The sequence below is a fragment of the Chiroxiphia lanceolata genome, chromosome 1, assembly GCF_009829145.1.
Source record: "Chiroxiphia lanceolata isolate bChiLan1 chromosome 1, bChiLan1.pri, whole genome shotgun sequence".
NCBI lineage: Eukaryota > Metazoa > Chordata > Aves > Passeriformes > Pipridae > Chiroxiphia > Chiroxiphia lanceolata.
In genome coordinates, this window is record NC_045637.1 from 144,074,372 (window position 1) to 144,088,749 (window position 14,378).

A 14,378-nucleotide genomic window follows, 5' to 3' on the forward strand; every position below is an offset into this window, starting at 1 on the left:
GGTTTTTTTTTTTTCCTTTACTGGTATGTATAGAGAATCCTTCACCAAGTGTCATTCCCTAACTGTTTAAAAGCAGGTGAACACAATTTGTGACACACCACACGTGATGTTTGCAACAGTACTTTATTTCACTTCAGGAACATTAAGCACATCCTGTAACTCAACACAAAGCTAGCCATCTACACTTAGTTTTGGGGTGTAAGTACTCTGAAACAAAGTGCAGTAGATGAGTAACTTACAGAGTGCATAGAACGGTGTTGCACTTGCTTTGTTAAAGGGCAGTATCAGTAACTGGTGCTCTTCCATTAGATGCAAGGGTTTGTCTCAAACATAACACACATACAGGACAAAATCTGTGTGACAGCTGAACGTCTTGTTTCACATAAAGTGCTGGAACAATAATTTAAATGTTACAAAACAAAGCTGTAACGATTCTAAAGCATTGTTACTCACAATGAGCATCTATGACAACGATCTAAATGTGATGTGTTTAGATGGCTGCGGGCACTGCTTCCTTGGGGAGCATGGCCACATGCTCCAGCTGGCCTGAGTCTGACACATCATAACTAGTCTTGTACTTGGCCAGGATCTTCATCAGTGGTCGCAGCTTCAGCCACCACTGCTCCTTGGGAATCCTGTGCCTGGTGGGGAAAAGAGGGAGGTCATTGATTGATATACACAGGGGGTAAAGCAAACACCTTCCTTATAAACAGGATCAGACATTGACCTTTATGGTGGGATGTAAACACTGACTCAAAATGAGGAGAATCAAGGTCAGAATCCTGGAAGATGTTATTTATAGGTAAGCATAATACTGAATTTGGCACAAAAATGCTGCTGCACTGAACTGAACCAGAAGTAATTCCAGGCATTAGAGCAATTACAAAAATGTTGTTAAAGTTGCTTAAAAAGGCAGCAGAGTCCCAGAATTCACAATGAGAGACTTGCAAGTATAAGGAGGATGAGGAGAAAGCATGAAGGGAAAAGACCAGAAAACAAATCAGAGTGAATCAGTAGCCGAAGGCAGGCCCAAGCCCACAGCAGTGAGAGGTGGGGCAAACTGTGAGCACTGCAGGGGAGTGTTTGTTTGCAGTGGTGAAGGGAAGGCTGTGCCGAGGTGTTTAACATGTAAGCAGCATATACATACACAAAGTCTGTTTCACTCTTGAGCTCAGCCACGGGTTGGAACACAAGGTTGCGTCTGCGCATTCCCAGCAAACACACTGAGTCCTCAGTATTGGCAAATACTTTTCCTAAAAACAATGAAGTAATTCAGGATGTTTCTTTCTCACATGCACAAGGGCAAATACCACTTTTCTGTAATTAAACTGAATCAGAAGCTTACAGTAGCTTTATTTCAGCTATTGATTACTTAATAGAATGATCATCAATTAGTGCTTTAATAGGGTTAGATTTTCACTTTTTTAGCTTAGCTTTGGTAATTACCAACAAAATCACAGTGCAATTAAGCAACAATAAGACTGATTTATAGCATCCAGTTTTAGATTGTAGGAAATAGTGCTTTACAAAAACTCCCAAAGAAGGCACGTTACCTGGTTCTGTCTCCCATAAAGGCAGCATGAAACAAAAAGGAAGAACACATGTAACTATATAAGCATCAATTCTTTCACTCATGAAAACCTGCAATCACACTAGCATTTTTTTTAAGAAAGATGATATAATAGCTATCTGAATTATTGACCTCACTCAAGTGGAAATCTTCGTACAGCAGGAAGCACAGCAAGGCACTACTGAATAATAAAAACATCAAGAGGGCAAGAAATACGTTGACTAATAAACATTAGTCTGTTTGCATAGTGGAGTAGTCTTATATACTGACAGACAATCAAATACAGTAACAAAGGGATTGCACCAAACATTTCTGCACCTTTCCGGTAGGTTTCTTTCAGTTTTTTGGAGATCCACTGCATAGCTTTTGCTGAAATTTTTGTCCCAAAATTTCTATCAAACGGCGAAGGTGCTCCACCCTGTGTGAAAGTTTAAGTGAGGGTTAGTTTAATTATCAAACCAGGATCTGTGAATGTTTTATCAGTCATCTCTGCTAATGACCTGCTCTGTCTCTTATTTTCATTTCCCCCACTTAGCAAAACAAGTAAATCAAAAACCCCAGCACATAAATCAATCTAAGGTATTTAAAAATATTTGTGTTCAGCACCTGTAGGATTCTCGTGGAATCAGTGCAACATCTCACTTAGATGAATGGAGGGCACTGTTGGCCCTTTCCTCCACCTCAGCCTTGGTGGTAACTGTAGGCAAATCAGAAACTCCCTTTCTGCCCACTAACAAGCTGCACTGTGAGATAAAGAAATGTAGTACAGAGGCCAAAGGAGTACCCCCCTACTCTCTTCCACAATAATATCCATCTGCACAGATTTCCCTAATGAAATCCAATCTCTTCCAGGGCTCAGAAGGCAGATACATTATGCATGGGCAGATAAGTGTGTTATACGAGAATGTATTACAATAATAAGAAAAAAAATGGAGTTGTTGCTTAATATAAACAGGAGAGGAATAAATATGAAAATCATTAAGAATCTTATGCATATTTTCACTAGATTTTTAAGCAGGGATTGCAATAAAATCTAATGCTAAAAAAAACCCCAGTACTTCTGAGTTACCTACAAACAGAAATCCACATTTTTTTTCTTTAATCCTGAGTCAGACTTCTTCGAAATGCTTGAATAGTGTATGTTCTTTGTCCATACAAAGTTAGTCTTGTGTGTAACTTTAAGATTATACTTACCTGCTGCATGTGGCCCAATACATTTTTTCGACAGTCAAACACTCCTTTTCCTTCCTCAGAATACAGCTGATAAATGAAGTCAGTTGTGTAGTTCTCATTGCAGTTCTCATTTCTGTAATAATTAAGGCCAGGTACACTTAGCAAATTTACTATGAAGTACTGGATGCTTTTACAGCTATTGAATGGCAAGTGTTTTTCCCATTTTCTGGATACGAGTAATCCTGGCTTTGACATTTTCATCTAATCACATATGCTCACTTCCCTGTAACTTGCTCATAATTTTGCAGTCTGCATTACTGTTACTGCACTTACATCACTGGCAGGTCACTTGAAATCCACCACTGACTAAAGCAGTGAAAAATAACTGTTTTAAGTCTGACAAATTCATTACACAGAGGAAAAACTGCACTAAAAGTCATCAACAGCCAGTGTCATCATTTTGCCCTTTATCAAAACATGGATAATGAATAGCACCTTTAGGCTATTCCTTACTAATATTGTAAATGTAGGATACTTTTCACCCCTCTCATTTAACTAGTAGAACCTGAACAAATATAATCGTACCCTCATATAGGTTATAGTGGTATTAATTTTTATCCCTCCACTATTTGGCAAACTGAAAATAAAAGCTCAAGGAAGAGAGAAGCTACAGGCTGCCTATAGAGGTAGGACTTTAAAACATGATAATATGTTTTAAATACTTTCGTTTCTGATAGGTATTTTATTCTACATTATCTCCTAAAATCTAAGCAGCATTTTTACAGTAAAAACCATATTGTATGTGTACACACTACCTGTACTATTTATGGTACACACTACCTGTGGCAAGAAAGAATCTAGAATAAAAGACAAACCTGATGAGAAAACAGACTGAAAACAGGATAAAATTAATTAGACTACAGAGCAAATATATTTACACAGAAAGAAGTAAGTTTTGGACTTAAGCTTCCAGACAGGTCCCAGAGTTGCCTTCTGGAGCAACAGCTTTAGTAAAAATCACATGCTAAAGGAATAACCAGAGTACAAACTTGGGAGCGTTATTCCAAGTGGCCAAGCAGCCAACCTCTCTGGAAATGCTCAGCATCACTAATGCCACCTATTACGTTTACCTACCTCAGCACTAGACCACGCTGGATACTGGTTTTCATTTTTTCAGTCAAGTGTTCCACATTAGCCTAAAAACAACAAAAATATTTTCAAAGAGCCATACAGAACTCTTAAACAACTTTTATGAGCCTACATTTCTTGAGAACTTCTGTCAAGTATTCCACATAGAGCATTATGTGTAAATTCAAATAATCAAAAATTTTGGAGATCCAGGATAACATGCTTTATATGACTATTGCATCTTGGGCTAGAACTAACATCTTCCTCTATACAATAAGTAACTGATTTTAATAAAAAAGGCAGTTTTATATGCTACAGTGGTACAGCATCAAGCTTGATATAAGTAAAAATACAGAAACTGTCACAGAAGACCATAGCTGGCGTTACTCCCAGTCCTGCCAACTGTCCTGTTATGGATACCCTGCTGTGCTGGTATTCCCCTACAGGATATGATGAGTACATGCCACTGAAAAATCAGTGGGGATAATTATGTTTCATTTCATATGTCTGTGCCTTTCAGGAAATTTCTATTGGTTTACCTTTGTATTTGTCCATGACCACAGCTCTCACCAACTACTGCACAAGTCTGAAGTCCTCACAGGAGATAAGTTCCATGTCAGCTTGTGTATGTAACACACCCTAATCCATAATCCTTAAAGCCTGAGGTCTTTATTTTAGTAACACTTCCAGACATGCTCTGAATAGCTGTGGTAACAGTCAGTACCTAACAAACCTGACAAACTGGTCAGTTCCTGACCTGAACAGCCTTCTAACACAATTCTATCATAACAAAAGAATATATTTTTTTTATTTGAGCTCTATTTTTAGTTTTATTTTAAAACTACCTAAGTCTGTTCCTTTAATATGAATTCCAATCAAAAGACTAAAAATGAAACAATTCATCTAGCAGAGTTCAATGGCTGACACAATTATTTTTGTCATTACTGAACCTGGTGTCAATACTATGTTCCTTTTTGTTATGGCATAAGAACCGGCACGACAAGCACAGCTTTTAGACACAATATAAACTGTTTTTTTCCTTAAACGAGCCATTTACTTCACGTACGCATATTAGGATGTACAACAATTTTAGGATCTACTTAAAAACAAGCAAAATGGTTTTTTTTTTGCTGTATACCTGGAGCTCTCGAATATCAAACTGTTCTTCAAAGATATAAGCAGCATCAGCTCCTGCTGCCAGGGCCCCCATGTTGGCCAGGTAACCACAATAACCACCCATGGTCTCGATGATGAACACGCGGCGCTTGGTGCCACTGGCCGACTGTTTGATCCGGTCACACGTCTGGTCAGAAACAAGATATTCTAAGTATACATTAAAAGAAGCTTGATTTTTTTAATGCTTTTGTATGTCACGCAACTCTGCGTCACTTACTGGTAAAAAAAATATAAATTAAATTAAAGCACTTAGAAAAAAAATATTTAAAAATTCCAAAACAGCATAACTCATTTAACTATAATAATTACCAAATAAAGTATTTCTTATAAATCATACCCTGAACACTGGAGTCAAAATAAAATGTTTCTTTACTATCAACTCTCATTTATTTTCTTCCTGCAAATACTAAAACAAGAACTCATTTTGGCTTGTAAATAGAATTAACAGTTGTGTATCTGTTTTTTAACACAGATACAAATAGATATAATGGAGCTTTTTAATAAATTCTGGTATGACTAAGTTTCTCTTCTTTTCTTTAACTCTATTCAGTACTGAAGTTTATTTCTTTTATGTTAAAATTCACTGCGTTCCCAACCACACCGAACAGCTACAACTTTGTAAGTCCTGAGCACTGTTACTTTTCAGTAACAATATCCACACAAGTATCTTTATTTCAAGCACTACTGGTGCATGTTTTAAAATGCTTTTGCTTTTTTACTAATAGGTACATACTATAAGAAGACTGCAATCTCCATTTGCACCTTACTCTGACCAGCATAAGGAATGTTCTCTATAAGATCAGTTGCTTACATGAAACCAATTAAAACCAATATTTATTAGAGCTGCCTAAGAGACTTGGAAGTAACAATCTCCAGTGTGGCAAGACCTAGGAAACTTAGGAAAATGCAGAAACTATGAAATAGGTTATGATACACCTCTAGGTTTTAATAATACTCAAAAATCTATTTGACAAAATCACCTCCTGGAATGAATTTTTCTGCCATTCCAAGTAATTTTAAAGTTGCCAATTAATGTATCCTCCTTTCAAAAAGCAAGTAAGAGAAATAAAAATATCCAATTTCCTTGTCTTAGAAATAAATAAATAGGATGTACCGTGCTTTGTGACAGGAAGGATTTTGTGAAACTGATGTACTGCCCCAACACCAGTTCTGTTTAGTAAAACATGGAAATAGAAGTACCTGGGAAGTTTGTCATCTTGAAACCTGAATTATGCTAACGTTTAAAAATCCCCATGCCTTACTGATTTTCTGAATGAGTAACTGTAGATGCTGTAAGATTTGAGGTATTTGTTTCTCAATTTTAAAACCAGGACATCCATTCAGCCAACTGAAAATACCACTTCAAGCTGAAATTCAGATTGTGAGCAATATGATCTTTAAAAACATACCTAACAGACCACAGAACACATAATTAATTGATACCTGAGAAAATTTAAAACAATAAACAAACCCTAGAACTTCTAACATAATACAGTTTAATGCACTGAAAGCCTAAGACCAGTGTATGCCTTTATTTAGGTCCAGCTAGCAAAAGATACACATGTAATTTCATTTATACATATTTCATTTTTATATTTGCATAGATGCACACAGATGCAGAATTCACATGAATTTATTGAGAATACAAATTGTTATTCTGTTATCCTAAGCAGAAAGTATCTCCATAACAAACTATGTCACAGAAGCCTACTATAAGTTTTTCAAAACAACACTTTCTTTTACCTGTCTAGGATTTTACAATGTGCTCAAGCACTTTACTTTCCCATTCCAGGTATTGCTTCACAAGAATTTTTGCAGAATACTGCAAAACTGAACCAGTGTTAACTCACTTTTATAAAGCTGCCAGAAACTGGACAGATACTGCATGTTTACCTTATGTTATAAAAAAAAAAAAAAATCTTGGCTTTAGACTCTAAGTAAATAAAAACTTGTTAAGATTTCCTCCATTTGAGAGTCTTAAGACTTAAAACATAACCCTAAAATTTCTAAAAAAGTTTTCCAGCTGCTGGTAGTAGAGTGCAATTTTCTGCCTTTTGAGAATATCCAGGTTCTAAGCAAGGATGTAAATCATTAGTTGCTTATGGGACTAACCACTTGAAATCTACTTAGAAGGGTTTTTATTCTTGACTGTACAAAAAACAGAATAGAAACTTTCCACTATTCCTGCTTTCTCAGAATGACTGTGATAGAAACACCCAAATACAAAAATGGCACAGATGGATTTTAACAAATCATTAATTCATATACTACTCTACAGGCTGGAAAGGCCAAACCTCAAATGCTTGGTGCAGGTTTCAGACATCTTAAACACAAAGGAAAGTAGACTCTTTTTGGAGCACTCTTTGGAATTCCATTGCTAATTGAGCTTTCATATGAACTGATCCAGCTTAATGACAAATCCTGATATTCAAAACTTCACCAACAGTGTCCCACTGTTACCATAACCAATAATAAACTAACCACAATAAAATTAGACACCTTTTTTTTTTTTTTACTGAGAGCTTTATTGAAAGCTGTACAAATTGCAATTAATAATAAAAAATTAAATAAGAAGTAGCAGCATTATAAGGAATCATTTGTTGCCCCACTGTGTTTTAATGTTTTCGCTTTTAAAGGTGCATCACTATTAGAAGTCACTATTAGCAGACTTACCTCCTTCTAATTATGTCAGGCTAAGGGAGAGCAGCTAATGGAGTAGTAAAAATACCTGTGTCCTGCCTACAGATGTATTGCTACAATGTGCCCTCACTACACCTTAGGACATCTTCACCCCAGGGATGCTGTCCTGCAGCTCCCAAGGACCAGGCCATCCTGTATTCTGACACAGCTCCTCCAGTTATCTACTGGACTTTTTTCACTGTATGTAAAGAAGTAACACTGCATTAGAGGAGGAAAACAAACCTGCATTTCTCAACCCCCTGAATCTCTAGACCAACTTTCTTGGCCAATTACTTCATAATTAGTTATACGGATTGCTAATGAGGGGCTTGATAAAACCCAGAACTGTTCACAGATTTACTCATTTGTTTGAATTAGACCTCAGCTCAGTTCCCTTTGCTGTGTCACCAGCAGAGTCAGGACGGTAAGTGAACAACTGAGAGAGCTCACAGAGCAGCTGTACCCAAAGGAAAAAGCCAAAACTAGAAAACTGATTGTTTTGACTGAAATGAAAAACTCACTCATAGCAAGTTCTGGCCTCACACTGTTTAGTCAAACATCAGTGACAGACTTAACTGCTTAGGCTATGCATGCATTTACATGCACTTACATATGTTAAGCCTGATGGAGTCTATGGGATTATTCATGTGTTTAGTGTTAATCATGTACTTAAAATGCTCTACTGCACTGAGCTTGGTCACTAGTTCATGCAATAAATGGGGTGTTTATTGATAAAACATGTGCTTTCTTCTTTTACCTAAGTAATACATAAGATAAAAATGAATTCAAAGCAAGCAAAATATTTTATTCTCAGTAAAAGCAAATACCCTAAGCACTAATGCAACAGCCTTGAAGAACAGAACAGAGTACCCAAAAGTTAAATACACAATATAATACTTCTTATAAGGTTAATCTTTAATCGGTCTTGGAAAACCTCTTAAATATAAACCATAAAAAAATACCGTAACTGAGTTACTTTAGAAAACTAAACATTTCAAGGTCTTTAAGTACCCTCCTCTTACTCATTTTATCATCTTAACTTCTGAAAGATATGCAGTCTTACCTCCACAATAGCATTCAAGGCAGTGTCGGCACCAATGCTAAAGTCTGTGCCGGGCACATTGTTGCTAATAGTAGCGGGCAACACACAGATAGGAACGCTAAACTCCTCAAAGCGGGAACGTGCCTCCTGGAGCTGCAGACAACTTTCATAGGCCTGAAGCAGTGGTACAAGTGAGTGACACATTCTTTGTCTTTGGATTGCTCTGCTAATGACTCCTGGCATGTGATGGTAAACGTGGCTGTCCACTGGCCCGAGCAAATACAATTGGTGAGATTATTTGGGGAGGGGGAAAATATCCTGTTCATACCACAACAGTGCACTGGGGTTGCATTGGCACAATGCTCTTTCGAGAAACGCAGAGGATTAGTACAAGTTAGCACAGACTGAACGTGAAGTGTGCACTGCAGAGAGGTCTGAAGCAGCTGGGCAGAAAAGGATGGCATAAGGCCAGACTGGAAACCATTCCACAAAAAAGCACTTGAAGAACCAGGTTTGATACGTGTTAAGGAGCTCAGAAAAGTTAACCAGTAAAAACCCTTGCCACTTGAAAGAAACGCTTAAAGAAAGATGCTTTTTTAAAAAACTATGTTATCCTATCTAGACACACATCTATTTCCACCAAGAAAAAGGAAAAAAGTTTGCCCATGTCTTCAAGGATTCTATCAACATCACACATCTGCCTCTATGCACATAAACTGGATATAGGCCCAGAAAAATCCAGAAACATGTGCACATGGATGAGTTAATAAAGTTTGCAAGTATAGTTCAAGGATTCTTTGAAAAGTAGCTGTAGGTCCTTTGAAAGACTCTACAAACTAAATAATCATGTCAAAATAAAGGTTAAGATTTTGCAGCTGTTTTAAGTCAGTAAATATATTTTTTTAGTTAAATTATTCCAATTATTTCTTAACTAATCAGCATCTCATGATGTGTGACAGTTTTTCAAACTGACTATGTAATGACTCTTCACAAGAAAGCCTGATTACATAGTACACTACTTTCTTCATCTTTCTCCCTGAAAGGACCAATGTTCACAGAAGTCTCATTTTCTCAATTTCTCAAATCAGTTCAGAGAAGTAAACTATTGCAGATCAAAATTAGCTAACTATCAAGGTATGTCCAGGCATATCTATACAGTGAATGATTTAAGCAATAACTTAGAAGAAAATAATGGGAAAAAAATTCACCTATGAGAGTTCTGGTCTCTAGGCTTTTGTCATAGATAGAGCAGATCCTGTTCAGTGAGAAGAAAGGTTATGTTTGGCTGTCGGTGCATAAGTGCTAACTGACTTCCTGAAATCTCTCTCTTCTTGCATGTCTTGTAAATACAACTTTCAGTGAAGCTCAGTGCTAGGATGTACCTCTAGTTTAAGGCAGAAACACAGCCTAAAATATTGAACTTTCAGACCCATAGAGCTGAGAAGCCATATAGTCACAGCAACAACAAATGTGGGGATTTTGGTTTTTTGAGTAGATGAGACCTCACTGATGACAACATTTCTGTAACTGCCTGGTCCAACTCAACTCAGTCAGGCTGCTGTGAATTTTCATTTCTACCAAAAAAATAAAGTTACAGTGTTTTGGTAAAACCACATGGCTTGCTGTAGATCTGCAAAACATGAGTTTCTCTAAAAGGTTTTATACTGAGACTTCTGGAAAACCAAGTCGAAGGGAGCTTTGGGGGAATAACTAACATAATTGGTTAGTCTGAATTTATGATATGTTAAGATGCAGTTAAGATATGTTTTACTTGCATTAAATATTGACATTTTATTTGATGCAAGTGATTTCAGCCAACATATCCAAAGACTGTACCTTCACCAAGCATGAGCATTAGATGACTGTATGCAACATCTTCGCATCACTGCAGCAAAATATGAAAATGCTTTCAATGTAGGGTCACTTAATTATAAAGGGTAAGCAAGTGATCAATGGTTTTAATAACTCCTACGTAACTATTTTTTGTACAGAATTACTACAGTAAGATCATAGAGGGATAATATTAATAAAGTGGTTTAATCACTTCCCACTCTTTTATTAAATTTGTGTTACTAAAAGGTTATTGTCGTAACCAAGGATGCTTTTATAAAAATATGTGCAGTCAAGCAAGGACTTTGGTTTGCTGACTGTATGTAAATGCAAACCGCCATGGAAGGGACTGGAGTTACTGCCCTTGCTCCACATCAGCTGTTGCTTGTTTCATCAGCTTAAGCAGTAAAAAAACTAGTAACTTTTTACTAGTTACTAGTAAAAAGTAACTAGCTTGGGCAGGCTCATCTTCAGCTTCCTAGTTCAGAGTAATGTGGAGCCACATATACTGGGAGGGTACAGGAGTCTGTGCTTTCCAAGGGAAATGTGTGGAGACCACCTTAAGGCAATTTAACTGTAGCTTTCATTGCTCCTCAGGGACTGCTATTTTTTTTTCCACAAAAGCAATTCATCAGTCTGTACCCCCGTCCCTTTGATGACAGGAAAAGACAGGTTGTCAAAGAAACACGTAAGCAAGTTTTAGCCTCTTCTTTTTTCAGGTTCCATTTTTCTCTAGCAAATACCTTTTTCATTCCCCCATTTATTTCTACATCTTCTAAATCAAACGAATTTTATTCCATACCTTGTTGTGTTTTATCCCTTTTTCCATCAGTTTCCTCTAGCCTATCAGTAGGTTTTGTTTTCAAATTAAATTTTCATCCTTTCCAAGGTCAGTTGCTGGAAGAGTCTAACTTTTAATTCATTCTGCTTAATTAATTACAGACTAGGTTGGTGCTTTTCAGTTCCACTTGCAAAATGTATTGCTAAGGTCTCTTTTTGATCGCTATTAAGTAATCCAACTTGCATCTGACAAGAAATTTCCATCTTTCGCTGTTCTGTAAGAAAAAAACCTAACATTTCTTGGTTGTCACATTCCTGAGGTCTGCTATCTGAAAAAATATTCTACTCATTTCACTGACTTAGTAACATAAAGTTGAAAATATAGGTATTTTTATTGTGGTAGTTATTTTAGTGATGCTCCATTCCACAGAAAACTCAAAGTTCGTGTTCTTATCCTGCCATCCTCAAAAATTTATCTGGTATGCCTAAATATACACACACAAGCCTTAAGGTACCATTTATATGCCTTGACAAGTTATAAACAGCTGACAGGTGTCTAATAATGCCAAACACCAACAAGCCCTTATTACCCACTACAACTGTACTTACCTTAACTACAAGTTGTCAGGATCTTACAAGAACGAACAGTACCACAGAAAAACTAAGTGTGATGACATTTTGGTGTTCAGAAGGAGTACCACTACTCTGAGAACATCAAAAACTATGATGCATTTATTGACCTAACAGTGGTAATAGGAATAAAAAACTATATACAAACTAGATCTAATGGACAATTATCCATCTCCTACTTTGGTTTACCACGGTCAATTGTGTGACGTGTATCGAGCCTATCGGTCGCATTTAACACGGGGCTCAGTTCCTACTGAACCTGATCTGAGCATGACATGGGAATTAACAGATAGATTTTTCTCACTGGCAGTTTTAGTGAACCACGTTCAAACAATCAGAGCTGCAAAGATAACAAGCAGAAATGTTTCCCCAATGCAAAAGTCTGCTGCTTCCCACAAAACCCCCCGAATTTAATAATTTAATTTTCCACTCAATTGAATCTAAATCTTGCAAAACCAGTATTTTTTGTATTTATTTCTGAGAAAAATCTAGGCAAAATAAAATGCAAAAAACCCAAGACTGAAGCTATTAGCAAAAAAATATCCTTTTGAAAAGTTTTCAACTACTGCATTGAAAATATGGAAATAACGACATTTTATCTAATGAAGGCAAATGATATCTAGAAACCTAAATATAAAGCAAACTAAAACAACAAAGAGAGAAAGACTGACTACAATATATCCCTCTACATGAAATAACCTATAAAAAGAAATCAGTCAAGTTAACAAAGCTTATGAAGGTAAGAGAAGAAGGAAAGCAGATGTTTTGCACAATCATTTTACTCACCTTAGTCTGTGATCAGTCATTTTGGTGAGATATTTTTATTTACCAGAACTGGAAACAACATCAAAATTTCTAACCTAAGTTCTCTATAAAGAATATGTTCAATAAATTTTGGTTAGCTTACAGTCTTAAGTCAACATTTAAGGAAACTGGTATTTCCTAATTGAAAGGTTTCTTTTGCTAAAGATAAAATTATTTATGTTGGCATAATAAAAAAAACAAGCAGTCAAAATTATGGTAATGCTTTTGAAGTTGGTAGGATTTGAAAAATCCTTCAAATTGCTGGAAATACCATCATGATTAAAATTTTCAAATACAGCTAAATGATAGAAGAATTGTCATTTAATTTTCAAAAGCAACTTGAAACTCTTTTTGTCCAACTGACTATGCTTTCTGCCCAACTGAGTTTAGTATTACAGAACCAGAGAACCACAGAATGGCTGGGGTTGGAAGGAACCTCTGGAGATCATCTAGTCCAACCCCTCTGCTAAAGCAGATTACACAGGTGGGTTAACAATATCTCCAGAGAAGGAGACTCCACACCCACTGGGCAGATTTCTCCAGCACTCTGTCACATTCAAAGTAAAGAAGCTTTGCCTCATAATAGATTAATAATGCAATTTTTAAATTATATTGTATTACTGGATTTGATTTTTTAAAAGGTACTTGATAACACATTTTTATTATATCTACTATTAGTAGAATAAATGTAATTCCTATTTTTAGAGAAATATGGACCTTACCTATTCTCTTTGAGGAATAAAGACATTACATAACTAAGGATCTCTTTCTGAACAATGTTTGTTGCAGCTGGGTATACTGACACTCCACGTACAATGGGTGGGGATATTTTCCCCTCTACAGTGCACCAAATCATCAAGTCTCAGCTTTAGTACACAACAGACAGATGTTATCTTATTTTGTAGTTCAAACATTTACAGGTCATTGTAGTTTCAGGGAAATCTAACGGAAGTATTTGGGATCCTGGACTTCCTCTTTTTTAAATAGGTGTCATGAATGTGGCTGTATCAACTAACTATAATTTTCCAGATTACATTTCCAAAGTTCTGGTCTACAAAAATATCCAGTTCTAGCCAATTGAGTCAGTTTTAAACAGAACTGCTTTGTTAGTAGTGCACGCACCAGAGCAGACTTACATCAGTTATAGTGTTCAGAGCAGTATCTGCACCAATGCTGAAATCTGAACCCGGTACATTGTTGGATACAGTTGCAGGAACCATAACCATTGGAACACAGAATTCATCATATTTCTCCCGGGCAGCTGACAATTCCAGAAGTCCGAGGTAAGCCTGTTGGGCACAGGCATTGGGTGAAAAATTAGGGTGAATAAAGGGCAGAGTTGGAGTGACAAAATGGGAAGGGCCACACAGGGAGCCATTTCTACCACAGCACACTTCAGCAAGTCAGAGCACTAAGGAACTACTAAAATCTAACACAGAGACAAAAAAGAGAGCATTAAAAATGGGTATACATTTGAAAACAAACAATAAATATTCATCTTCAAGAGAATATATAATTTACATGTAAACTTTGTTACATGTTTACAACACAAACTAGTTCCCCAAG

At 36.5% G+C, this 14,378-nt stretch overlaps 1 protein-coding gene across 4 annotated transcripts in view; it reads right to left on the reverse strand.

The window, feature by feature from the left end:
* Positions 1-104: 104 nt before the first annotated feature.
* Positions 105-14,378, reverse strand: part of PFKP (phosphofructokinase, platelet) — a 44,944-nt gene continuing 30,670 nt past the window's right edge. Inside the window, exons 16-23 of one of the 4 annotated variants that reach the window (XM_032677877.1) lie at positions 13,949-14,101; positions 5,010-5,174; positions 3,878-3,939; positions 2,765-2,876; positions 1,889-1,988; positions 1,554-1,559; positions 1,148-1,253; positions 105-641 (exon numbers count right to left, since the gene is read on the reverse strand). In XM_032677877.1, coding sequence (XP_032533768.1) covers positions 491-641; positions 1,148-1,253; positions 1,554-1,559; positions 1,889-1,988; positions 2,765-2,876; positions 3,878-3,939; positions 5,010-5,174; positions 13,949-14,101 — 855 coding nt within the window. In that variant the 3' untranslated portion in view covers positions 105-490. Of the gene's footprint in view, positions 642-1,147; positions 1,254-1,553; positions 1,560-1,888; positions 1,989-2,764; positions 2,877-3,877; positions 3,940-5,009; positions 5,175-8,789; positions 8,943-13,948; positions 14,102-14,378 lie in introns of all 4 variants that reach the window. The other 3 variants (XM_032677886.1, XM_032677897.1, XM_032677904.1) reach the window with 3 other exon arrangements.